The 25,397-nt window shown below is 37.9% G+C and overlaps 1 protein-coding gene across 5 annotated transcripts in view; it reads right to left on the bottom strand.

Moving 5' to 3' along the window:
- in (inturned planar cell polarity protein) overlaps nt 1-25,397 on the bottom strand; it is a 349,766-nt gene that overhangs the window by 232,389 nt on the left and 91,980 nt on the right. For 3 of the 5 annotated variants that reach the window (XM_090379921.1, XM_090379919.1, XM_090379924.1), the window contains exons 5-6: nt 10,664-10,795; nt 3,402-3,514 (exon numbers count right to left, since the gene is read on the bottom strand). In XM_090379921.1, the coding sequence (XP_090236047.1) occupies nt 3,402-3,514; nt 10,664-10,795 (245 nt within the window). The remainder of the gene's footprint in view (nt 1-3,401; nt 3,515-10,663; nt 10,796-25,397) is intronic. The other 2 variants (XM_090379923.1, XM_090379922.1) reach the window with 1 other exon arrangement.

Raw genomic sequence — 25,397 nt, forward strand, 5'->3', positions numbered from 1 at the left:
TGTATATATATATATATAGCAAACTGATTGTACCTTCAGTTCCTGCAGAATGTTCTTCCAGACCTTGATGATTATATATTTATGAAAAAATAAGAATAAAGTTCAGCTGTTTTAAACATAAAACTTCGAATTTTCTTTTCAGAAAACCCAGTGTCCAACATATATACACATACACGCACAGAGAAATATATATATATATATAGGGGGTTGGCAAACATTTTTTCATTTTTGAAGGGGTCCGTAGATCTCAGTTTTGTTTGTTTGTTTGTTTGTTTGTTTGTTTTTATTGGCACATTAGCTACTAAGGCTATAATGCAAGATCTCAGTAATTTGGGAACCACTGCATTAGCAGATCATCAATTAAAAGAAATTGTAAGAAAAAAATTCACAATTAACACCATAAATAATTTGCATGTGTGAAAAAGTAATAAGGCAAAGACAAGATGTTACAGTTCACAGAATTTATCAAAATTACAAATCCCCAATAAAATATATAGCAGGCACCTATTAATGATATTCTGTTAAATTTTTAGGAATAGCTCCATGATAAACAACTTAGTAAGTATGGATGAACAATAACTTTATGATCAACATTTAAGTTATATTTGCAGGTATCAGTATGTTCGGTCAATTCACTAACTGTTGTTCATTCAGAATAATCTGAATTTTAATGTTGTTGGAGATTAAATAAAGCCATATTTACATTACATGTAATGTAAGAGCAATTGCATAAGAAACAAGATAACAGACATCATGTTACTAAAATATAGTAGCTTTTTAGACACTCACTGTGTAAGTGCAAAAATGCAGCTCGTTTCTTTGAATGAAAATGACACAAAGGAAAACTGATGTTATGAAATATTTTTGATAGCAGAATACTAGCAAAGAGCATACAATAAATATAAATACCATTTACGTTATTTCTGAATAACTAATAATGGATGATATTTTATTGCACACTTGACTGATAAGAGCATTAGTTAATTTCTTTGTGGAGATAATCTCTATTTAAAAGCCAATTTACTAACAAGTTTATTTAATCTTCTCTTGTTTACATGTGAATTTTTACAAGTGAGTAAAGTTTAGCATTAGTAGAGTCATATGATGCAAGAAAGCAAGCTTATGCAGCATCAGCCAAAAAAAAAAAAAAAAAACTCGCATTTCATCCCTCCATTTGTTCCAAATGCAAGTCCAGCTCAGCCTTAAATTTATTTAGGCTATTAGCTTCCACAACAAAAGATGGGAGCCTGTTCCACCAATCAACTACCCGCTGGCTAAAGACAAATTTCCGCACATCTATTCTACAACTATCTTTCCTCAATTTGAAACTGTGGCCCCTCAGATTCTTAGTCTGAGCAAGATGAAAAATCCCATCAGCATTCAGCTTGCTCAACCCATTCAAGGCCCTATACACCAGGGCCTTGAATTGCAGCGCCTCTCCAGGCGCTGCAATTTTCAGAATTAAGCCTTTCTTGGTAAAAGCACCACTTTGTTGCCCTTCTTTGTACTCGTTCTAGCAACTCTACATCATTCCTAAAATGAGGCCTCCAGACCTGTACACAGTACTCTAGGTGTGGCCTGACCACTGCCTTGTATAATGGGATAATCATCTCCCTGTCCCTGCTAGCAAAATTCCTATATATCATTGACAAGACTCCATGACTTGCCTGGCAGCCCATCTGCACTGCTCAGCAAACTTCATATTTGACTGCACAATTACCCCCCAGGTCTTTTTCACTTTCCACTTCCCTGAGTGTAGTGCCACACAGTTGGTACATTTCTCTTCGGCTACTGATAACCATATGCAGTACTTTGCATTTGTCAATGTTAAACTTCAGTTGCCACTTCTCAGCCAATTTTCCCAACTTATCTAGATCCAGCTGGAGTAGCATACTGTCTTACTGTTGTTAACAACCCTGCCAACCTTTGTATCATTTGCAAACTTGGACATAGAGCTTGTGAAAATGTACTACATTTTGAAGGTTAGAACCAGTTTGCATGAGAAAGGTGCTAACTTTGAAAATGTAAATATGTCTACTTTAGTATTAGTTAAGCCAAATGATTCAAATAAGAGTCCTTTTTCTGCAATGATCAAAAATAAATAAATAATAATAATAATTAGGGGGCTTCGCTCCTTTTGATAAAATAAAATACTTACGAAAGCTTTCAACACTGTACGTGTCTCTCTTCTGCAGCTATGAATACATAAATACGTTACATATGGAAATCAAGAATGGTACTGAGTGGTCATGCTAGATAAACAAAGCATGTGCACAAGGTTTATCTAGCATGAACACGCTTAAACAGTAAAACAAGCTTCTGTTATGTATTATCACATAACCCGCAATCCTCTTCTCCCATTGGCTGAATAAATATCACTAGGAGGAAAATTATTTTAATGTATAGAAGATTAAAATAAAACAAAATCTTCATACCATTCCAACAAGGTAATCACCCAAATGTGGTTTAAATTTAGCTAAACTCACTGCCTCCACCATACTGGGAGGCAACTTATTCCAATGTTTGACAACCTGCTCGCCACAGGTTAGCTTCATGAATCCAATCTTCTATTATTCTCTGAGATTTTATATTTGTGTCCCCTGGTTTCTGTCTTGCCCACAAAGGAAAACAAACCTTCTTCATTCATTTTATTCAATCCCTTCAGTGCTTTATGCACCTCAACTAGAATTTCCATCTAATTAGAGAACCAGCCATGCATCTAATTAGATCATTAAATGTCTGGTTGTCGAACTTTCCAGTCTACACCTTCCAAGCTGTTCATATGTACAGCACTTTACACTTAGCACCAATCTGATTGTCCTTCTCTCTAGACATTCTATGTCTTTTTTTTTTTTTTTTTTTACATGTGGCCTCCAGAACTGAATATAATATTCCAAATGCAGTATAACCATCACTTGTAAAGGGGAATAATGTCTTTCCCCTACTAGCAAAGGCCCTATAAATAGGAAGAACATGTGCCATCACAGTTGCCTGTTTACACTGCAGGAAACAATCTGACAGGGAATCATGGCAGACTGAATCATAATACCTGTCTTTTTTGTCTTGAATCACTTTTAGACCCCTCCCCATCTTATACGTGACTCCAGAATTTCTGTTCCCTTCCCCAAATGCAGAGCCTTCATTTATCAGATGTCGTATCTTGGACCATATATACAACCAATCCGAATGCTTTTGAAGCAACGGCCTAGCTCTGATTGTTAACCATCTGGATTGTTGTTAATGAAAAATGTGGATTGTGTGAAAATTTAATGAAAAATGTTATATTTTTCTTAATATGGCATTGTTATCTGATAGAATTTAATAAAATAAGTTTCTTTTTCTTATTGTTATTTCACAATAAGAGTTAAAAACATTTGACACACTAAAATATCAGTACATACCCTGTTGGAGGAGATGATGCCACATCTGCAATCATATGACTTAAAGTGATAAACATGCCCTTTAAGGAATATAATGTGTCGCTACGTTCAGGATACCGGTACAAGACATCTTCCTGTAAAATGAAGAGGTAGATTTTTAGTTCCATCATGTGTAAAATATTTTACTAGCCATTGCATATAAAACAGAAATGAATTTATCTTTTCGATGTGTACATACCAATAAAAATTATACTGTCTGACATGGTGTTTCTCCATTTTTTTCTTTAGTGACAGAGTGAACACATCAAAAATTCGCTGTTTTCAAATTTATGTGAAACAGCATACAAAAAAGCAGAAGTCTGTGGAGGGGGGGGTGAGGAAATCACATTCTAGGCTCTGGGTTTCATGCAGTATTCCCCCCCCCCCTGAGATGACCATTTCACAGAGAAATAGCTGAATTACTTATGCAGCCCTTCATCTGTTGCTGAGAATGATTGATGTACAATACTGATTGCATCAACATTTGAGAAACACTAGTAAAACAAATAATAAGAATAAATACTGCTAATAAACACCAATTTTATTTGTTAGCTGTTAGATTAGGTGTTATTTTAGATTTTTGCTAATCTGTACTGATGAACAAGAAAAACAGCATGAAGTTTTTTGAAGAATGTAAATTATAGATAAAATCCAAATTGCTGTTGGGGTAAAAAACAGTAAAGATCTAAGTTTCTAAGATATTTACTTTCACTACCACATTTATTAGGTTACAGTGCAACTTCAAAATAATGCACCACATTACACTGTGGTTTTGGAAATACCATGGGCTGAGTTATGCTCCTTCATGAGGAGCACTACTGTTCAGAACAGCAGTAGTTGAGCAAAAGTCAGTTTCGGTGAATCCCACTAAAATCCGCATTATTTTGCCTTAGTTGACTGTTTTGTGGGGGAGGAAGGCAATTGGCAGATCAACTACTTTGGTCACAGTGCACCAATTACATAGTATACTAGTTCGTGTCATTTTTGTTGTGAGATGTTTATACAAGTGTATTCCCGAGCCATTTTGTATAAACAGGGTGGACTACTCCAGCTACTTAAGCATAACTAACTACAACCCTGACTGAACAGGCTTTTAGAAAATTAGTGTCAACGTTGCTTATAAACATAACAATCAAAAATGTTTAGTGTATACAGTGAATGCTTTATGTCAAGCATAATGCATTGTGTAAAATCCACAGGTTTCATAAATTCAAGTTCAATGCTAATTACCAATGAATTTTTTTTAAAACAAATAAAACATCTCCACTTACTGAATAGATATTCGGCCATATGCAGGCTTCTGCCAATCTGCTAGAGTGATATGAGACCATGGACAATGATTTTCTTGACAGCATTGCCAGTGAAAGTGAGACATGGGTTTCACCTTCACAATGCACTGAAGTCAAAGTAGCAGTCTGTGGAGTGCCAACATAATATGTGGAGATTATTACCGTGTTGGCCAAGATTTTTGCAGCTCCAGTGAATGCTAAGTTTTTATATATATTTAATCGTTATACTAAATTATTTTCTATAAGTAGCTTCATAGCCTAGTCAAGCTCCTTGGTTTATTTGAATTTAGATAGCAATTTTGAAAGTTAATACTTAGTGCCCAAAGATCTTACCGTTCGTAACTTGCTGCCATTGTTATATGATACGGAATGGTGTAACATAAATCCCGAACTTCATAGCATAAGGTTTAACATAAAACTAAATAACGAAATACATAACACTATATTAGAAATCTGTAATATTAGTACAGTAAAATTTATTAATCTTATTAAATTTCATTGTTAATTAAATTATACTTAAATGGAATCATGACCCAGACTAGAGCAGCAAAGCAGCGAGCACAAAGTAGCAGTAGTACTGTGGATCGCGGGAGAACTGAAGGGGGAGATTCTCCAATGCAGCACAGTCTAAAAAAATTTGCAAAATATGAAATGTTTGTAGACCTGTCTAGAACAGGACATGATCTAGCTAAGGAGGATGTCTTTGTGTGCTTGGTGCAGACACTATGAAGAAATTAGGTGCCAACTCAGCATTTTTATGGGCATCTATGAGAGTTTGAGGTGAAGGGTATATACTCTCGAAGAAATTAATATGAGGGGCCCATCAAGCTCTCAGCTGCCGAACTCAATGTCAGAGCTCACTCCTGTGCATCAGGCAACACAGTGGCAATCTCCAAAGCAAAATGCGTTGGTCCCACAGGAATACTGTTGGTGACTCTATTGTTACGGAGATGGGGTAATATATTATGCAAAACAGATAGGTGGAACAGGACAAGTGTATGTCTGCCAAGGGCAAAAGCTGATAATGTTGTAGTGCAGATATCATCTTTTAAGGGCACAAAAGGCGGTATTATTGTACACATTGGCACTAATGATCTTAAGAGATCTGCAGAATTATTTAACAAATACAGGTCAAGGGTGGAAAAAAATCACAAGTTAGAGTTAAATTCAAAATTGTCTGCAATTCTGCCCAGACACAATAGGAGGGGGTATATGATGAGAGACTTGTCAATCAATTCGGCCCTGGAGAGAATGTGCAAGGCTCACGGGGTAGAATTTTTTTCAGCATGGTCTGTGCTTGCTAACAAGAGAGACTGCTTCTACAGGGATGGGATACACTTAAATTGAAAGGGTGCAAAAAGTATTTGCTGATGCTTAGAGGCAGTGTTAGGTGGGTCGGAAAACTGCTAGCTTGGGGGGGAATCACAAACTAAAAGATTTACAGTAGCCGCAGACAGAGGCAAAAGTGATTCTTGCACTGCTTCTATTGTAATGAACAGCAGCCTAGAGAGCAATTTGTTAGGGATTTCAAGGGCTGCTGGGAGTCATCATGGAACAAGTAAATACAGGGGCTGTGTTAGGGTAACTAAGAGTAGAAACAGGAACATGTATACTTGCATGTACACCAATGCTAGAAGTATAGTAAATAAATTTGATGAATTTAAAGTGCTGATTAAGGCATAAAAGGGAGATATTGTTGGGATATCAGAGCTATGGTATCACACAGATATAAGCAGTGCAGAATTGGAATTTAGGGAGTACAATGTGCACAGGAAGGATAGACCGGGTAGAAACGGATGAGGGGTTATGCTGTTAGTTAAGAAACACAAAATCTAAAAGTGCATACAGTTGACATGGGTGGACAGTGCAATGTTGAGTCTGTTTGGCGTGACATAAACACTGGGAAAGGAAAAATGAAAGGAGTATATTATAGGCCTAATGACTCTGATGAGTACAACAAACAGTTGTGCAGAAAAATAGAGTGGGCCAGTAAATCAGAATGCCTTGTAATGGGGGATTTTTACTTTCCAGATATTGACTGGAACTTGTGGCTTGGTCACTCGCACGATAGTAAGTGAATTTTTTGGAGAATTGTTTTCTACAGCAACAAGTTTGAGGGGTTACCAGAGTGAGTAATACTCTTGATCTGATTAACAGCAGTGATTATTCATGCATTAAGAATTTGCAGATAAAGGACCCACTAGGTGACAGTGATCACAGTGTACTGATGTGGGATTTATTTAAAGATGTAACTACCATCAAGGATAAAGGGAGGGTTTTTGCTTTTGTAAAGGTGACTACAGTGGTCTCAGACAGTTTTTAAATTCTATACAGTGGGATCAACTGATGATGTTACCAATGGTGAATTCTAAATGGGAAGCCTTCACGGACTTAATGAAAAGCCTAGTAGCCTAGACTATTAGGCTTTTCATATCAACTAAGAAATACTATTCAAGGTTCAGGCCAAAATGGATGTCAGATGAATTAATGAAGCTCGTGGCAGAGAAGAAAAATGCATGGGATGCATATAAATTATCAGGCAACATAGAAGCCTATGGCAGGTATAAGCTAGTCTGTAATCAAGTCACAAAGGAGGTTAGGCAGGCAAAGGCAGATTACAAGAAATCTTTGGCAAAGGATGCAAAGAAAAACAACAGAGTTCTTTACTTATGTAAATTCTAGAAGGAAGGGGATGAATCAGATTGATCCACTTAACAGAGATGGTTCGACTATTGATGATCCTGTTCAATTAGCTGATAAATTGAATGAGCATTTTGCATTTACATTCACACGTGAGGAGTTATTCAAGGAGTGGAATGCCAGAAGTTTATCAAACTCTTACAGGGAGCTAAGTGATTTTGTAATAACTGAGAGCAAAGTGAAGCAGAAATTGTTGAAGTTAAACATAAAAAAGCACCTGGGGTGGATGGAATCTATCCAGTTATATTGAAGGAAGCAGCTTGGAAAGTTAGCAAACCTTAGCCATAATGATGAGAGCATCCTTAGATTCAGGGAAGGTCCACGTGGACTGGAGATGTGCAAATATATCCCCAATTCACAAAAGGGATTTCAAAGGGTGACACAAATAATTATAGAACTGTTAGTTTAACTTCTGTTCCAGGGAAAATAATGGAGTCGCTGGTTTAAGAGGTGATACAGGATCACCTAGACAAAAGACTGCAGTAATAGTTCATACACAGCATGGGTTCGTTAAGGGGAAGTATTGTTTGACCAGTTTGATTAGATACTATGATGTGGTCCCAAAGGAACTGGATGCAAAAAATAATTTTGATATCATATACAGTACTTGGATTTCAGGAAAGCTTTTGATACTGCTGCACATAGAAGATTGCTATACAAATTGGAGCAGTACAGCATTAAGGGCAAGTTGCTGCAATAGATAAAGGGATGGTTGAGTGGAAGACGGCAGAGAGTGGTAATAAATGGACACTGCTCTTTATGGACTAATGTTATTAGTGAAGTCTCCCAGCATTCGGTGCTAGGCACATTGTTGTTTTTGGGTATTTATCAATGATATCGATGAAGATATATCAGGCTTAATGTCCAAGTTTGCAGATGATATAAAGGTTGGCAGGGCTGTTAATGACACTAAAGACAGTATGCTACTGCAACAGGATCTAGAAAAGTTAATCAGATGGGCTGAGAAGTGGCAACTGAAGTTTAAAATTGACAAATGCAAAGTACTACGTATGGGTAGCAGTAATCCAAGAGAAACATTCCAATTGTGTGGTACTACGTTCAGGGAGGTGGAGAATGAAAAAGACCTGGGGGTAATTGTGCAGTCAGATATGAAGTTCTCTGAGCAGTGCAGATGGGCTGCCAGAGCAGGTCATGGAGTTTTGTCAGTGATATATAGGAATTTTGTTAGCAGAGACAAGGAGGTGATTATCCCTTTGTATAAGGCAATAGTCAGACCATACCTTAAGTACAGGTCAGACCATACCTTAAGTACTGTGTACAGGTCTGAAGACCTCATTTTTGGAAGGATATACAGTTGCTAGAACTAGTACAGAGAAGGGCAACAAGATTGGTTTGTTACAAAAAACAGCTTAAGTCCGCAAGTTGCAGCATCTGGAGACTAGGCACCTTTGAAGTGATCTGATTGAGGTGTATAAGGCCTTGAATGGTTTGAGCAGACTCAATGCTGATGGGATACTTTTGCCTGCTCAGATTAAGAACCTGAGGAGGCGTAGAGTCAAATTGATGAAGGACCGTTTTAGAATAGATGTGTGAAAATTTGCCTTTAGCCAGCAGGTAGTTGATCGCTGGAACAGACTTCCATCTGTTGTTGTGCAAGTTGAAAGCTTAAATAAATTTAATGCTGAACTAAACAAACATCTGAAGTGACTGGATGGGCAAAATGGGAATTTTTTTTATATTTTGTCCGATGCTGTATAAGCTTGCTTTCTTGCATCATATACCTCAACTAATGCTAATAAAAATTCTTTCATAAAGGAGAACTTCAATGCTCAGCCGGCTGAGAGGAGAAAATGAAAATTTGTCCATCAGCATGATAATGCCAGCTCCATAACAGCATCCTGATAAGTGATACCAATGTTGAATTCAGGTGGCTGTTCTGCCATCACCATCAGACTTACCACCACATCACCATCAGACTTACATCTATCTTACACTATAAAGGATGGCTTTCTTTGGGAATGCTTTACCAATGAAGATGCTACCATTGTGGCAATCAACGTAGTGGCTTTTATAACAGAGGATGCATGTTCTGAATTAGTGTATAAAATGTGTATAAAGTCACTGTGAATACATGGAAAAAAATAAATGCTAGTACTTAAGACTTCAAGCATATAACATATCATTTAAATTGGCATACATGCAGTAGAATCAAAAAAAAAATTTTTTTAAATGAAGGCATTAATTTTAGAGCACATATACACCGAGTGGGCTTTGCATTAGCAACACATGGCTAATACCTCAAGGGGCTGCCTTTTGCCCATAATACAACCAACACACATCTTTGCATGAATCTAAAGGTATTGCAAGACACCCTGTGATAGTGCTACCCTTGAACTGCACAATGTGTCCAAGTAATGCCTGCACATTGTCAGGTGGATGGACATAGTATCAAATATCCTTTTTCCATAAATTCCAAACATGCTCAATTGGGTTCAGAATCAGCGAGATAGGTGGCCATGGGAGGACACAGAATTTTCTTGAAATATATGCCAGAGTTATCTAACTACACTGTCATCACAAAAGGGTGTACTTGGTTGGCAAAGACAGAAAGATAGGAACTCCATCGAGCCAATTTTTTAATGGTGATCATAGGACTTGGGGAATTCCACAAAAACAGCCCAAAACATAACACCACCACCTCCAGCCTGTCATTAACCAACAGTGCATCCTGGTACCATGGCTTCATGTCACTTTCTCGAAATATGCCCACTGATAAAGGATGATAAAGCTGGAAATGGAATTCACCAGACCAGGCAACTGCCATAGCTTATATGAACTAATGTCCAGGACATAGTTCCATGCATATATTGGTCCACTGGTCTTGCTATTCCTATGTTGTACTAGGTTGTTAGCTGGGCCAGTGTGCTGCATCACTGCTGTGTTATGAGACAAGACACATGACACACCACAGAAATTGACCACATGTGGCTGTCCTATGTGTGACCTTTGGCTGGTTGTTCAACTGCTGTTAAGCCAGTCACAGTAGACTCTTGACACTAAAGCACTATTGTCAAGGCACTGGAACCTGCATCTTTTGAGTATCTTCCTTGCAGATACCCAAAACTGATCACTCATGTGAGAACTGCAATCTTATATCAGCTGTTCCCAACTTTGAGCCTTCAGCAGCATCACAGGTAGACCAGTTCATTCCTACACAAGGTGGTACTGCTAAGGCAAAGGCAATTCAGTGTATTATGAATTTAATTAAAAAACATACATGCATTATATGCTTACCTCTTCATTTCCTTCTCTCCCTACACTGAGATACATAACAATATAGGGAATATTTTGATAAGAATTTTTGATTTCTTCTAGTATGCATTTGTCTCCTGTAAGCTGCTTAACAAGAGCACTGTAACATGTCTCCTAAAATTTGAAATACAGGCTTTGAGGAATTATTATATTATAAGATGGATGATAAACAAGCGATCATAAAAATAAAATGAGGAAATTCTGATAAAGTCATCAATTCATACTTATTATAATTATATTGTATTTTTCTGATCTATCACCAATAATTACTAATTATTTGAGAAATCCTCTTTTTAACACTTCAAGCACAAAGAGAGGTGTCTGGGTGCACCCAACAGTTTGGACAGTACAGCATATTTCAGTCTGTATTGCAAAAATAGATACGGAGACAAAGTATATATGGTTTAATTTTAATAATACACCAAAACAATACAAATTTCTAAACTCTATCCTGTGAAAAATTCAGAACAGAAGAATAAGCAATATTGGAATTCAGCTTCTATTCCAATCCTTCTTTTCCAAAGGTTTTTTTGATTCTTCATTTCACAGAATATGTCCTGTCAATAATTTCCCTTCATCTTGTTTTGACATAACTGGTATTCTATATGAGTTATCCCATCACGTGGTTTTCCTTACACATTATGCCATGAAGAATTTACAATACAAGAATAAACATTCAATTACTAGATCTATGCACTTATGAATGAAATTGCATTGCAGGATCAGAAATATCATGTAATAGTTATTCTTACAGAGTAATTTCTTTATAGATGAAATTTAGTTATTTGTAATATTGTGCTTATGTAAATTAAACTATACATTTGATAGATTTAACCCAATAAGAATAAAGTTTATTTAAGAACAAGACATTGTGATTCAGGATTTTACACAAACCTGATCAGTCTGTGCAAGATGATAGCAGTATTTTGTGAGCCTGAATTTTACAACCAGATCAGTCTGTGAGACTAATAGGTAATTCCCTGTCCAATCAATATTAATAGCTGTTTTCAACTTTACCTCCTTAAATTTTCATGAAATCAGGTTTCTTTGATTATGTACGTGTGTCAAATTACATGTGTACATAATCAAAGAAACAGGTCCAAAATTATGGGAAATCAAAATTTAGAAAAAAATTAAAAAATAAAAAGTATGTATTTTTGATATTTAATCAAATTTAAAAATGCACATCTCAATCTTTAATTATGGAAAACTTGCAGAATGTACTAATATATGGTCCAAATACGAATACAGCTCAACTTGACGGTTACACTCCTCCGTCCATCTCCCTGACACCTGCTTGACACCGTAGTAAGTTATCTCCCTTTGTCTTGGTCCTTCATTCTAAATTTCTCTTGCTTAGATTACAATATTATATTTTATTTTATTTTTTAGTCTCTGTTGGATCGGATATGTCATATATGTCAATTTCTCATTTACCATTATATTTGATTTGACTTCTGCACGAACTTTTTCAACTTGGTTTCATTATTTTAAGCACGTGCTAGGTATATTTCATATCAGAAAAAGATTCCTTACTTCTTGGTATATTTCCTTTAGTTTTGGCTGCTGACCCTTGATGAAGAAATTTAAAATCATCGGATCTATAGCATTAAGTACTACTGATAGTATATTACTTTTATTTTTCAGGTACCTAATGATTTTTTCCATTGCTACTACTACTTCATTTTGCCAGCTTTTCTCCACTTTTTCCCCAATCTACTTAACTACACATTTTTTTTACGAAAACCCCAAACATGAAAGGTATCAGAGCCTAAAGTACTCAATACAGTGTATGGGTTGAAAGTTGAAAAGATGAAAGATACTTGTTGATATTAGACTTGAATTTCAGTAGATTGTAATTCTTAGAATATACACATGAAGGGAGCTTGTTCCAGAAAATGGAAGTTGAAAGGATAAACGAGGAAGCAGAAAAGTTGATTTTGTGAGTTTGAAGTTAGACAGTAAGAGGTTGCTGACTGGTTGGGGCATGTGTTCAGATTGGTTTCGAAAAGAGAGAGGAATTATTAAAGCCAATTCAGAAGAACAGTGCCCATGGAAATAACTATAGAAAATGCATGCAGCAGAAACAGAAAGTCTATGAGACAGACTTCTTTGTAAGAGGTGGATCATTAATTAACATAACTGTCCTCTTTTGAATGGAGTTTAGAAGTCTGAGAGGAGTTATGGAGGCACTGCCCCAGAAGTAGGAATAATATTCCTGATAGGGCAGATTTAAGATTAGTACAGAGTGAGTAGCTGTTTATAAAAAAAGTAATACTGACAGCAAAAGACAAAATCTAATTTTTTAGATGCAGGAGAAAAAAAATATTTGTGATGTGCTTGTGCCAACAGATATTAGAATTCAGGGTGAACCCTAATAGAGTGTGTATGTATCTGGAAATCTGAGTGTCACTGAAAATAAGCATGGCAGCAGCAGAATCCTTTTTATGAGATATAGTTAATTTCTATCCATCATAAACACAGACAGGACTGGGTTTCAGATGGATAGAAATTAATTAAGTTAAAATGGTGACATTGGAGAATTACGAGGAGCAGTACGAAATTAGTTTTTCCCTCAGAGAATTTAATTCCCACAACTATGCCTTTTACATCAATTAATCCTCAATCATTTAATAAATACTACTATTTTTCCACAAAGTCACCATCATTTTCAATGCACTTCCACCATCTCTGAGTCAGATGCTGCATTCCTATCCTGTAAAAGTCCTTACTCTTACTCCAAAGGGCTTTGCGCTTGAGCTGGTTGTCATCACAAAATGGGTTCCCCAGAGTGCATCCTTCAGCAGGCCGAAGAGGTGATAGTTAGAAAGTGCAAGATCTGGACTATGAGAAGAGTGAAGAAGAACAGTGGCCTCCATCGTGTGCAGACTCATGTGGGGTTGTGCATTGTCGTGGAGAAGAACCTCATTATGGTTTCTGTTAGGCTGAACTCTACGGATGCGGGCTTTCAACTTTTTCAATGTTTCCACATATTGATCTCAGTTGATTGTGGTGCCATACTCTGAGTCCACAAGCAAGACTCCATCTTTGTCCCAAAACACTGTCGCCATGACTTTACTGACAGAAGGCTTTCTTTTGAACTTCTTGCACAGTTAATTTTGATGGTGCCACTCCACTGACTGTTTCTTCAATTCAGGGTCATAATAATGAACCCAGGTTTCATCACCTGTGACTATACATGAAAGAAAAACCTCTCCTTCACTCTCATAGCACTGGAGAAGTTTCACAAAGATGACTTTCTGGGTGCAAACCTCGTTGTAGTTCCTTTATGATGGTTATCATAGCAGGTTTCCCTATACCTACTGCATCGCACAATTTGTTGTTGTGATGCAGTGGTCTTTGATCAGCAAGTCAATCCGGCTCTTGTTGTATTAGCAATGGCCACATGGTGCAAGCAAGCCTATGGCTTATGCTGCACCAGCCATAAAATAAAATAAAATGACAAAAAAAAAAAAAAAAATAAATAAGATAATAATAATAATAATAAAATAAAATAATAACAATAAGAAGAAAAATAAATTAATAACAGAAAAGGAAATGGACAATCTATGCATTTCTCTCCTCCCATAGGTAATTATCCAGCTGACCTTTGAACTTCCCCAAATTGTCAGCCTCTACCATCCATGTAGGTATCTTTATTCCAGTAATTTATAACTTGCTTGCTAAAATAAAACATCTTACAATCCAGTCTAAACATCTCTCCCTGTAACTTGAAATTATGTTCTAGAATCATTTATAACCGTGTAAATTTCATCCTCATTCATTTTGCTTATGCCTCTCATAGCCTTAAACACCTCAATCAAGTCTCCTCTAAGGTGCCTAGTTTCCAAGCTCTGCAACACACATATTCAAAGTCTTTACTCATATGGACGCCCTTTTTCCAATCTCACCAGGGGAGTTACCCACCTTTGGACCCTTTCAAGAAGCACAATGTCTTTCTTCAGGTGCAGTCTTCACACTTGAACATAGTATTCCAAGTGTGGTCTAACAATAGTCTTATATAATGGGATATCTCTACTAGCAATTGTTTGATAAATCATTGATAAGACACCATGGGCCTTCCTTGCAACCAGTCTACAATCCTTGGAGAACTTCATGTCTGACTGTATCGTAATACCCAAGTCCCTTTCTTTCCTCCACTACCGGCTTTAGTTCAACTCCGGAACAGTAACCCCCACAGGTGCAATACCTTACATTTTGCTGGATTAAAACATAGCTGCCATTTTTCTGACCATCCTTGAAGTCTATCTAGGTCATTCTTAAGAGGCTCTGCTTGGTGGTGAACATTAACTACTCTACCAATCTTTACATCATCTGCAAATTTAGATATCACGGCTTCTATCCCTTCATCGACGTCATTTATGAAAATCAAAAACAACAATGGTCCTAATATTGATCCTTGGGAAACTCCACTTCTTACAGCAACCCAATCTGAGGAATAACCATTTATTACAACCCTCTACCTCCTGCCCTGAAGCCATTCAGCTATCCATCGAAGGATTTTTCCTGTGATTCAAACCTGTTCCAGCTTATAAAGTAACCACTCACGTGGTTACTTTATAAGCTACTGAAATCCAAATAAACAATTATGAAATTATTCCCAGCTCTCGAGTGACCCTGTCAAAATAGCTAACCAGATTAGTTAAACATGATTTTCCCTTTATAAAACCATGCTAAGTATCCTTCAGAATTCCATTTCTATCTAAATAATCCTGAATTCCACCCTTGATCATTGTCTCCATGAATTTCCCTACTATTGAAGTTAAACTGATCAGCCGGTAATTTCCCACTTCACTCTTATAACCATCCTTATGTGTTGGAGATACATTAGCACTTTTCCAATCCAGCGGAATCACTCCCAAGTCCAGTGATGCTCTCATAATTAGGCTCAGTGGTTCAGTGCACTCGCTTGCTACCTCCCTTAAGATTATAGGGTAAATGCCATCAACCACAGGAGCCTTACCAGCCTGTAGGCTTGAAAGTTTTTTCATTAAATAAACATTTCATTAAATCAACATCATTAATACATTATTTTCAACTTCACTTCCATAATTTCTCATTGATGTAAATAAAGGGTTTTTCGACTGTAAATATCGATGCAAAGTAACTGTTGAGTTCATCTGCAACTTCAGCTGGGGGTATCTAATACTATCTCACGTCCATTACATAAGAGTCCAATCTGGTCTGTCCTTCTCTTCTTTGCATTTATATATATAAAGAATCCCTTAACCCCCCCCCCCCAACTTCTTTGCCAGCCTAACCATTTCTATGGCACTATTACAGATCAATTTGTAGCTGTTATAGGCTTCAGTACTTTTTATTGCTCTGTAACTTCCATGCGGTCTTTTTCTTCTCAAGTAATCTGGCAACTTCATTATTCATCCAACTTGGAATCCTCCTCAGAGTATTTTTTTTAATGGTATATAAGCATTCAAGGCTTCTGTGATTAATGTTTTAAAGGTATCCCATAATCCAATTGTATTCGCTCTCTGTGAGATATCTACCCAGTTAATAGAGGCCATGTAGCATCTTAAACCGTCGTACTTTCCTTTCCTGAAATTATAATCCATTCCTTTGCCTTTAACTACTGCTACCTCTCTCTCTCTCTCTCTCTCTCTCTCTCTTCATTGTCCACCATAGAACTCTGTGTTCACTTCCTGCTACTGGTTCCTGTACTAACAGCCCTATTATGTCATCTAATTCACGGGTGATGATGAAGTTTAGAGTACTGTTTTCCCTAGTACTTTCCATGACATGTTTTATACAAATAGCAATCATCTAGTTGATTTAAAAATTGTCTCCCGTGTGGAGTTTCCTTCCCATTTACTCCAATCAATTAGAAGCAAATTAAAATCATCCATAATAAGACATTCACGCTTTCTGCAAATCCATTTGCATGTAGAGGCTCTCATCATAATCTTCACAATCACCTGGCCTGTAAATTACTCTCACTCTCATTATACCTTTGCTTCCAACTATCACACATCATACAGATTCTATACTAAGATGTGAAACATCTGAATCTGGGAAAGCTTTCGTCGCGTTCAGGCTACTTTTGATAAGAAGCATGACTCCACCACCCCATCTGTTGTCACTGACATTACTGGCTGGCCACTTCGGGGCTTGTCAACAATCTCACTTTTTCTGCTCTTAAAGTGTCTTACCCAATATCTAACTCTACTCACATCTACAGTATTGTCATCATAAGCATTTTTGAGATGAGTATGGGTTCCGATAGGTGCTACTTCTTCTTTGGTAAGAAATTCAATAACCACTCTTTGCTTGCTTGATACATATATCTGTAACATCCACCATTTTGAACTATCCACGAGGCCAATCACAGCGTAACTCAGTATGGTAAAACTAGAGACCTCTAGTGACCACTCATTAACACGAAAAATGATCTATAGCACCACATTTGAAAGAAAAAAATTAGGAGCCATTACTTTCGTACCTATCTTCGTACCTGGAGATGAACATTTAAAGAACTAGTAGTGGATATTCATGAAGTTTAAGGTATTTGTGCAGGGTGGGGTTTCTGAAACTGAAAGGTGAAATGCAATGCTCTATCATCAAGAAAACCATGGATAGCATTTACAGTCAAAGAAAGAAGGTCTTTAATATACCAGAGAAAAAGGATGGGAGAAAGAACTGAATCTTGAAGAACACCAGCATTAATGGAGAAGTTAGAAGACAGAGAGCCACCTATCAACACCTGTAATGAGTGATCAGAGAGAAACCTGGATACCTAATTCCAAAAAAAAAAAAAAAAAAAAGGGGCAATCCATACGGTAGAAGCTTACTTGGAAGACATGTATGCCAAAACATGATCAAAAGCCTTTTAAATATCAAGAGCAACTGCTTCAATTTCACCAAACGTTTCCATAGAATTTGTCCAAAGATGAGTAACACAAGGCAATATATCACCAGTGGATCAACACTGACAGAATCATATTAGAAACATTAACCAGATGGAACAAGTTAATTTAGGAGTCGACAGTCAATGGATTTCTCCATTACTTTAGAAAGAATAGAAGTAAGTGCAATGGGACAATAATTAGATGGGAAGGATTTGTCAGCCTTTTCAGGAGCTGGCTGGATATGAGCAAATTTCCAAGCAGAATCATAAACTAGTGGAATAAGAAAGTGCAAAAAGGCAACATAAAACGGGAGTAAGCTCGTAAAGCTCATATAACGGGAGTTGAGGCTGAGCAATCTTTTGATCCACATTTAGGACAGATGGCATCACCTCTGCATGCCTGCTGTGAGTGTCCATATTTCTGGTATTTAAAAACAGCAAAGAGGATTCAGGTGCAGGGCCGAATTTGGAAGTTTAAATAGCCAGCTTTTAATGAGGATGGCAAATCAGGAGTGCTGAAAGTTACGATGACGGATCGAGATGGAATGAGATTTCCATCATTCTTTTTGGTCCCATGTTTTTGTCTTTAATAGCCACTCAATGTTTGGATGTGGCTGTTTTGACCAGGTCTCCTAATTGTAGTCTCTTTACCATTTTAGGTGATCCCATAACAGATTCCAAATATTTTTGGATCATAAATGGTGATAACTTGCCCACAGGCTGAGTAGACAGAGAGTATATCACCAGACAGTTAGGGAGGTCAGGACACTGTACCTCTCTTCAAAACCTTTTAGGTTGGTTAGCATCATTTTCATTGGACATTTCTGACCTTGAGCTTGATGGCTCTAAAGGTGGAAAATTATTTAAATCCATCATTGCTCCTTTTAGCCATGGGAGAGTGACTTCCTTTTCCCAGATTACAGGCCACACCATGTAGAGGCAGGAGCTGTGCCACCAGATCAAGCAGTTGAGAAAGTTAGTTGTGTTAGTACGGATTATATAAATATATATATATATTGGAATTATGTCTGATGACAATTAGATTTAAATATTAAATTTTTAAATAGCATAAATGAGGGTATTAGGTGCTACATTAATGCTATTGTATAGTGACAATTAGACATTATATGTACATGGGTATTTATATATTATTACATTTTATAATTAATTTTCGTACTACTTGGGAGCATCAGGTTTGTAGTGACCCCAACCAACCCGCTAGTTATATATAAATCTAGCCCTAGTATGGATAGCCTAATATAACATAGATACACATAAATATAAAAAGAAAAAAATTAATGTTAAATTTAAAGATTAGAGACATTTAGAGAAAATTGTAGAAAATTTTGGGGCTTTGAATCTCCTATCACAGTTTGCTGTCATATACGTAAACCACCCTGTTTATTTAAAAATTAAGCACATATATTCAAAAAATTATTCTCTTATTCCAAATTATTCACCAACTAATTACCTAAAGTTAACCTAGCAAAACTGGTATAGAGATTACAGAAACAGGTATATATAATACATTCTTCTGGTATAGCTATACGTTTGCTCAAAGCCCCTGAGGAAAGTAGCAGAGGTATGGCCATGAGGGAGAATGTTAATTTTCGCTAATTTTCTCCAGTATTCTATAATTTTCTAGAATTTTCTCCATTATTCTACAATTGTCTCTAAACGTCTCTAATCTTCTTTAAATTTTACATTAATTTTGTTGTTTTTATATTTATATTTATCTATATTAGGCTATCCATACCAGGGCTAGATTTTTATATAACTAGCAGGTTGGTTGGGGTCACTACAAACCTGATGCTCCCAAGTAGTACCAAAATTAATTATAAAAAGTAATAATATATAAATAAGTTAAGTGTATATATATATATATAAGGAAAGAAAGGTGAAGAATTTCCTTTCTGGATTCTTACTTGAAAGCTTTTAAGTCAAGAATAACTTGAGTAAAATAGGAAGAAACGCTCGAAATTAAATATAACTTAATCGCTGAAAAAGTGCACTCTATATATGGCACAAAAGATTGCTAGGTCACTATCGCTTGGCACTTGGGGCCTTCTGATAGTGGAAGTAGATCAATATTAGGAAAAAAAAAAAAGATTATACACTGAGTGGACAGAAATCATGGGATACCTATCTAGTAACAGATAGGCCCATCTTTCGCCAGGACAAGGGCAGTCACATGGCAAGGCATTGAGTCCACTAGTTCATGAGAGCGTTCTACAGGTATTTCCATCAATGCTTGCTGCACCACTCTCCATATAGGCCTGGCATAGCTGAGTAGTTATGAGCACAAGTGCAGTGGCACATGCTCTTGGAGTGGACTGAAGTTCAAGCATGTGACTACTAAATACAATAAACATTTGAACTGATTAATATATTGTAAACTCCACTGACCTGGTGGTCATGCCAGAGTACAAACAAGTACATAATTCCGTCACATTCCTGGGTAGAGGATCCAAAGCTCGAATGGACCATTCCACGGGGTTCATCCAGTGAACGGGGAGGCCATTCCATGGTGGTAAAACCTACAGAATGCTCTTTGAACCATGTTCTAGTCACCATGGCTCTGTGGGGAGGCGCATTGTCCTGCTGGAAGAGTCCATTGCGATGTGGGTGCACGATGACAATAAAGGGATGAAGATGGTCTGCAAGGATGGACATGTAACCTGGACCATTCAGAGATGCATCTAGACGTACCAGAGGTCCCAATGTGTGCCAGTTGAACATGCCCCAGACCATTACCAACCATCAACCTTCCTGAATAGTTCCTTGTTGACATGACAGGTGCATAGCTGTCTGAAAACGGGACTCATCGAACCAGGACACCCGTCTCCAATCATCCAAGGTCCAGTGCCAATGTTCTTTCCCCCAATTGAGGCGTAGAGTGATGTGTTGGGGTGTAAGCAATGGGACTCTGGTGGGTCAGCAGCTCCCATAACCTATTCCATCTAATAATTGCCTGATGGTCTTGGTGGAGACGTTTCTGGCACCTCCCTTGTTGATGTCGGCAGTGGTTTGTGGCACTGTCACTCTCCAGTTGGCTGAAACAATTAGCATTAGCATAGGCATATGATGCAAGAAAGCAAGCTTATTCAGCATCAGCCAAAAAAAAAAAAAAAAAAAAACACACCACTCCCATTTCACCCCTCCGTTCGCTCGAAATACCTGTCCAGTTGAGCCTTAAATTTGTTTAGGCTATCAACTTCAACAACAAGTGATGGAAGTCGGTTCCACCAACCAACCACCCGCTTGGCCAAAGGCAAATTTCCGCACATCTATCCGACATCCGTCCTTCCTCAATTTGAATTTATGCCCTCTGAGCTGATTATTCTGAGCAAGATGAAGAATCACATTGGCATTGAGCATGCTCAAACCATTCAAAGCCTTATACACCTCTATCAGATCACCTCACCGGTACCTAGTCTCCAGACTCTGTAATTTGCAAAACTTAAGCCTTTCTTCGTAAGAGCAACCCTTTGTTCCATTCACTAATCTTGTTGCCCTTCTCTGTACCCGTTCCAGCAGCTCTACATCCTTCTTGAAATGAGGCCTCCAGACCTGTATACAGTACTCAAGATGTGGCCTAACCATTGCCTTATACAAGGGAATAATCACCTCCTTATCCCTGCTAGAAAAATTCCTGTATATCATTGACAAGACACCATGAGCTACTCTTGCAGCTCGTCTGCACTGCTCAGAGAACTTCATATCTGCCTGCACAATTACCCCCAGGTCCTTTTCATTCTCCACCACTGTCAGTGTAGTACCGCAGAGTTGATACGTTGCTCTGGGGTTACTGTTTCCCATATGTAGTACTTTACATTTGCTCATCAGAGGTGGCAAATGAAGTTTAACATTGTCAAGTTTAACATTTGTCAATGTTAAACTTCATTTGCCACCTCTCAGCCCATCTGTTCAACCTTTCCAGATCCTGTTGCAGCAGCATAGCGTCAGTGGTGTCCTTAACAACCCTGCCAACCTTTGTATCAGCTGCAAACTTGGACATTAAACTTGATATCCCATCATCAATATCATTCATAAACACCGAAAACAACAACGGACCCAACACTGAACCCTGAGGAACTCCACTAATAACATTAGTCCACGTTGAGCAGTGTCCATTGATTACCACTCTCTGTCTTCTGCCACTCAACCATCCCCTTATCCATAGCAGCAATTTGCCTCCAATGCCACACTGCTCCAATTTGTGCAGCAGTCTTCCATGTGCAACAGTATCAAAAGCCTTTCTAAGATCCAAATATATAATATCAAAGTTATTCCCTGCATCCAGTTCTTTTGTGACTACATCATAGTATCCAATCAAATTGGTCAGGTAAGACCTGCCCTTAACAAAACCATGCTGCGTCTGAGCTATAACTGAATTCTTGTCTAGATGATCCTGCAGTGCTTCTTTAACCAGTGCCTCCATTAATTTACCTGGAACAGAAGTTAAACTAACAGGTCTATAATTACTTGTGTCAGCCTTTGATCCTCCTTTGTGAATTGGGGTTACATTTGCACATCTCCAGTCTATGGGTACCTCCCCTGAGTCCAAAGAAGCTCTCATAATTATGGCTAGGGGTTTGCTTACTTCCTTTGCTGCCTCCTTTAATATAACTGGATAGATCCCATCCAACCCAGGTGCCTTTTTTATGTTTATCCTCAACAATCTCTCCTCCACTTTCCTCTCAGTTATTACAAAATCATCCAGCTCACTGCCAATGTTTACTTTACCTACATCATTCTCCTTCCTGAATAACTCCTCATGCGTGAATGTAGATGCAAAATACTCGTTTAGATTGTTAGCCACCTCATCAGGATCCTCAACTGTTGAACCATCAATATCCAGTGGACCAATCTGATTCATCCCTTTCCTTCTTGAGTTTAAATAGGTAAAGAACTCTTTTCTGTTTTTCTTTGCATCCTTTGCCAAGGATGTTTCGTAGTCTGCCTTTGCCTGCCTAATCTCCTTTGTGACTTGGTTACAGACCAACTTATATCTATCATAGGCTTCCATGTCACCCATTAATTTGTATGTATCCTATGCATTTTTCTTCTCTGCCACATGTCTCATTAGTTCATCTGACAACCATTTAGGTCTAAACCTTGAACAATATTTCTTAGTTGGTATGTAAAGCCTGGTAGCCTCCAAGATTAGTTCCTTGAATGCTTCCCATTTTGAGTTTGCTGTTGGTAACATCATCAGTTGGTCCCACTGTATAGAATTTAAATACTGTCTCAGACCATCATAGTCGCCTTTATGAAAACAAAAACCCTTCCCTTTACCTCTGATGGTAGTTACCTCCTTGAGTAAATCCCACTTCAACACACTGTGATCACTACCACCTAGTGGTTCATTTATCTGCAGATTCTTAATGCATGAAGAATCACTACTGATAATCAGATCAAGAGTATTGCTCCCTCTTGTTGCCTCACGAACATGCTGATGTAGAAAACAATCATCCAATAAAGTATACGGAAATCAAATAAGCATACGGAAATCAAAATTGAGAGTAGGAGTGTGCTATAGGCCTAATGACTCTGATGAGTATAATAAGATATTGTACAGGGAAATAGAGTGGGCCAGTAAATCAGAGAGTCTTATAATGGGGGATTTTAATTTTCCAGATATTGACTGGAATTTGTGGGTTGGTCACTCGCACACTAGCAAGGCTTTTGTGGATTTATTGGATGATTGTTTTCTACATCAGCATGTTCGTGAGGCAACAAGAGGGAGTAATACTCTTGATCTGATTATCAGTAGTGATTCTTCATGCATTAAGAATCTGCAGATAAATGAACCACTAGGTGGTAGTGATCACAGTGTGTTGAAATGGGATTTACTCAAGGAGGTAACTACCATCAGAGGTAAAGGGAAGGGTTTTTGTTTTCATAAAGGCGACTATGATGGTCTGAGACAGTATTTAAATTCTATACAGTGGGACCAACTGATGATGTTACCAACAGCAAACTCAAAATGGGAAGCATTCAAGGAACTAATCTTGGAGGCTACCAGGCTTTACATACCAACTAAGAAATATTGTTCAAGGTTTAGACCTAAATGGTTGTCAGATGAACTAATGAGACATGTGGCAGAGAAGAAAAATGCATAGGATACATACAAATTAATGGGTGACATGGAAGCCTATGATAGATATAAGTTGGTCTGTAACCAAGTCACAAAGGAGATTAGGCAGGCAAAGGCAGACTACGAAACATCCTTGGCAAAGGATGCAAAGAAAAACAGAAAAGAGTTCTTTACCTATTTAAACTCAAGAAGGAAAGGGATGAATCAGATTGGTCCACTGGATATTGATGGTTCAACAGTTGAGGATCCTGATCAGGTGGCTAACAATCTAAACGAGTATTTTGCATCTACATTCACGCATGAGGAGTTATTCAGGAAGGAGAATGATGTAGGTAAAGTAAACACTGGCAGTGAGCTGGATGATTTTGTAATAACTGAGAGGAAAGTGGAGGAGAGATTGTTGAGGATAAACATAAAAAAGGCACCTGGGGTGGATGGGATCTATCCAGTTATATTAAAGGAGGCAGCAAAGGAAGTAAGCAAACCCCTAGCCATAATTATGAGAGCTTCTTTGGACTCAGGGGAGGTACCCATAGACTGGAGATGTGCAAATGTAACCCCAATTCACAAAGGAGGATCAAAGGCTGACACAAGTAATTATAGACCTGTTAGTTTAACTTCTGTTCCAGGTAAATTAATGGAGGCACTGGTTAAAGAAGCACTGCAGGATCATCTAGACAAGAATTCAGTTATAGCTCAGACGCAGCATGGTTTTGTTAAGGGCAGGTCTTACCTGACCAATTTGATTGGATACTATGATGTAGTCACAAAAGAACTGGATGCAGGGAATAACTTTGATATTATATATTTGGATCTTAGAAAGGCTTTTGATACTGTTGCACATGGAAGACTGCTGCACAAATTGGAGCAGTGTGGCATTGGAGGCAAATTGCTGCTATGGATAAGGGGATGGTTGAGTGGCAGAAGACAGAGAGTGGTAATCAATGGACACTGCTCAACGTGGACTAATGTTATTAGTGGAGTTCCTCAGGGTTCAGTGTTGGGTCCGTTGTTGTTTTCGGTGTTTATGAATGATATTGATGATGGGATATCAAGTTTAATGTCCAAGTTTGCAGCTGATACAAAGGTTGGCAGGGTTGTTAAGGACACCACTGACGCTATGCTGCTGCAACAGGATCTGGAAAGGTTGAACAGATGGGCTGAGAGGTGGCAAATGAAGTTTAACATTGACAAATGTTAAACTTGACAATGTTAAACTTCATTTGCCACCTCTGATGAGCAAATGTAAAGTACTACATATGGGAAACAGTAACCCCAGAGCAACGTATCAACTCTGCAGTACTACACTGACAGTGGTGGAGAATGAAAAGGACCTGGGGGTAATTGTGCAGGCAGATATGAAGTTCTCTGAGCAGTGCAGACGAGCTGCAAGAGTAGCTCATGGTGTCTTGTCAATGATATACAAGAATTTTTCTAGCAGGGATAAGGAGGTGATTATTCCCTTGTATAAGGCAATGGTTAGGCCACATTTTGAGTACTGTATACAGGTCTGGAGGCCTCATTTCAAGAAGGATGTAGAGCTGCTGGAACGGGTACAGAGAAGGGCAACAAGATTAGTGAATGGAACAAAGGGTTGCTCTTACGAAGAAAGGCTGCTTAAGTTTTGCAAATTACAGAGTCTGGAGACTAGGCACCGGTGAGGTGATCTGATAGAGGTGTATAAGGCTTCGAATGGTTTGAGCATGCTCAATGCCAATGTGATTCTTCATCTTGCT

The sequence above is a fragment of the Mastigoproctus giganteus genome, chromosome 8, assembly GCF_048544385.1.
Source record: "Mastigoproctus giganteus isolate SK-2022 chromosome 8, ASM4854438v1, whole genome shotgun sequence".
NCBI classification, from domain to species: Eukaryota; Metazoa; Arthropoda; class Arachnida; order Uropygi; family Thelyphonidae; genus Mastigoproctus; species Mastigoproctus giganteus.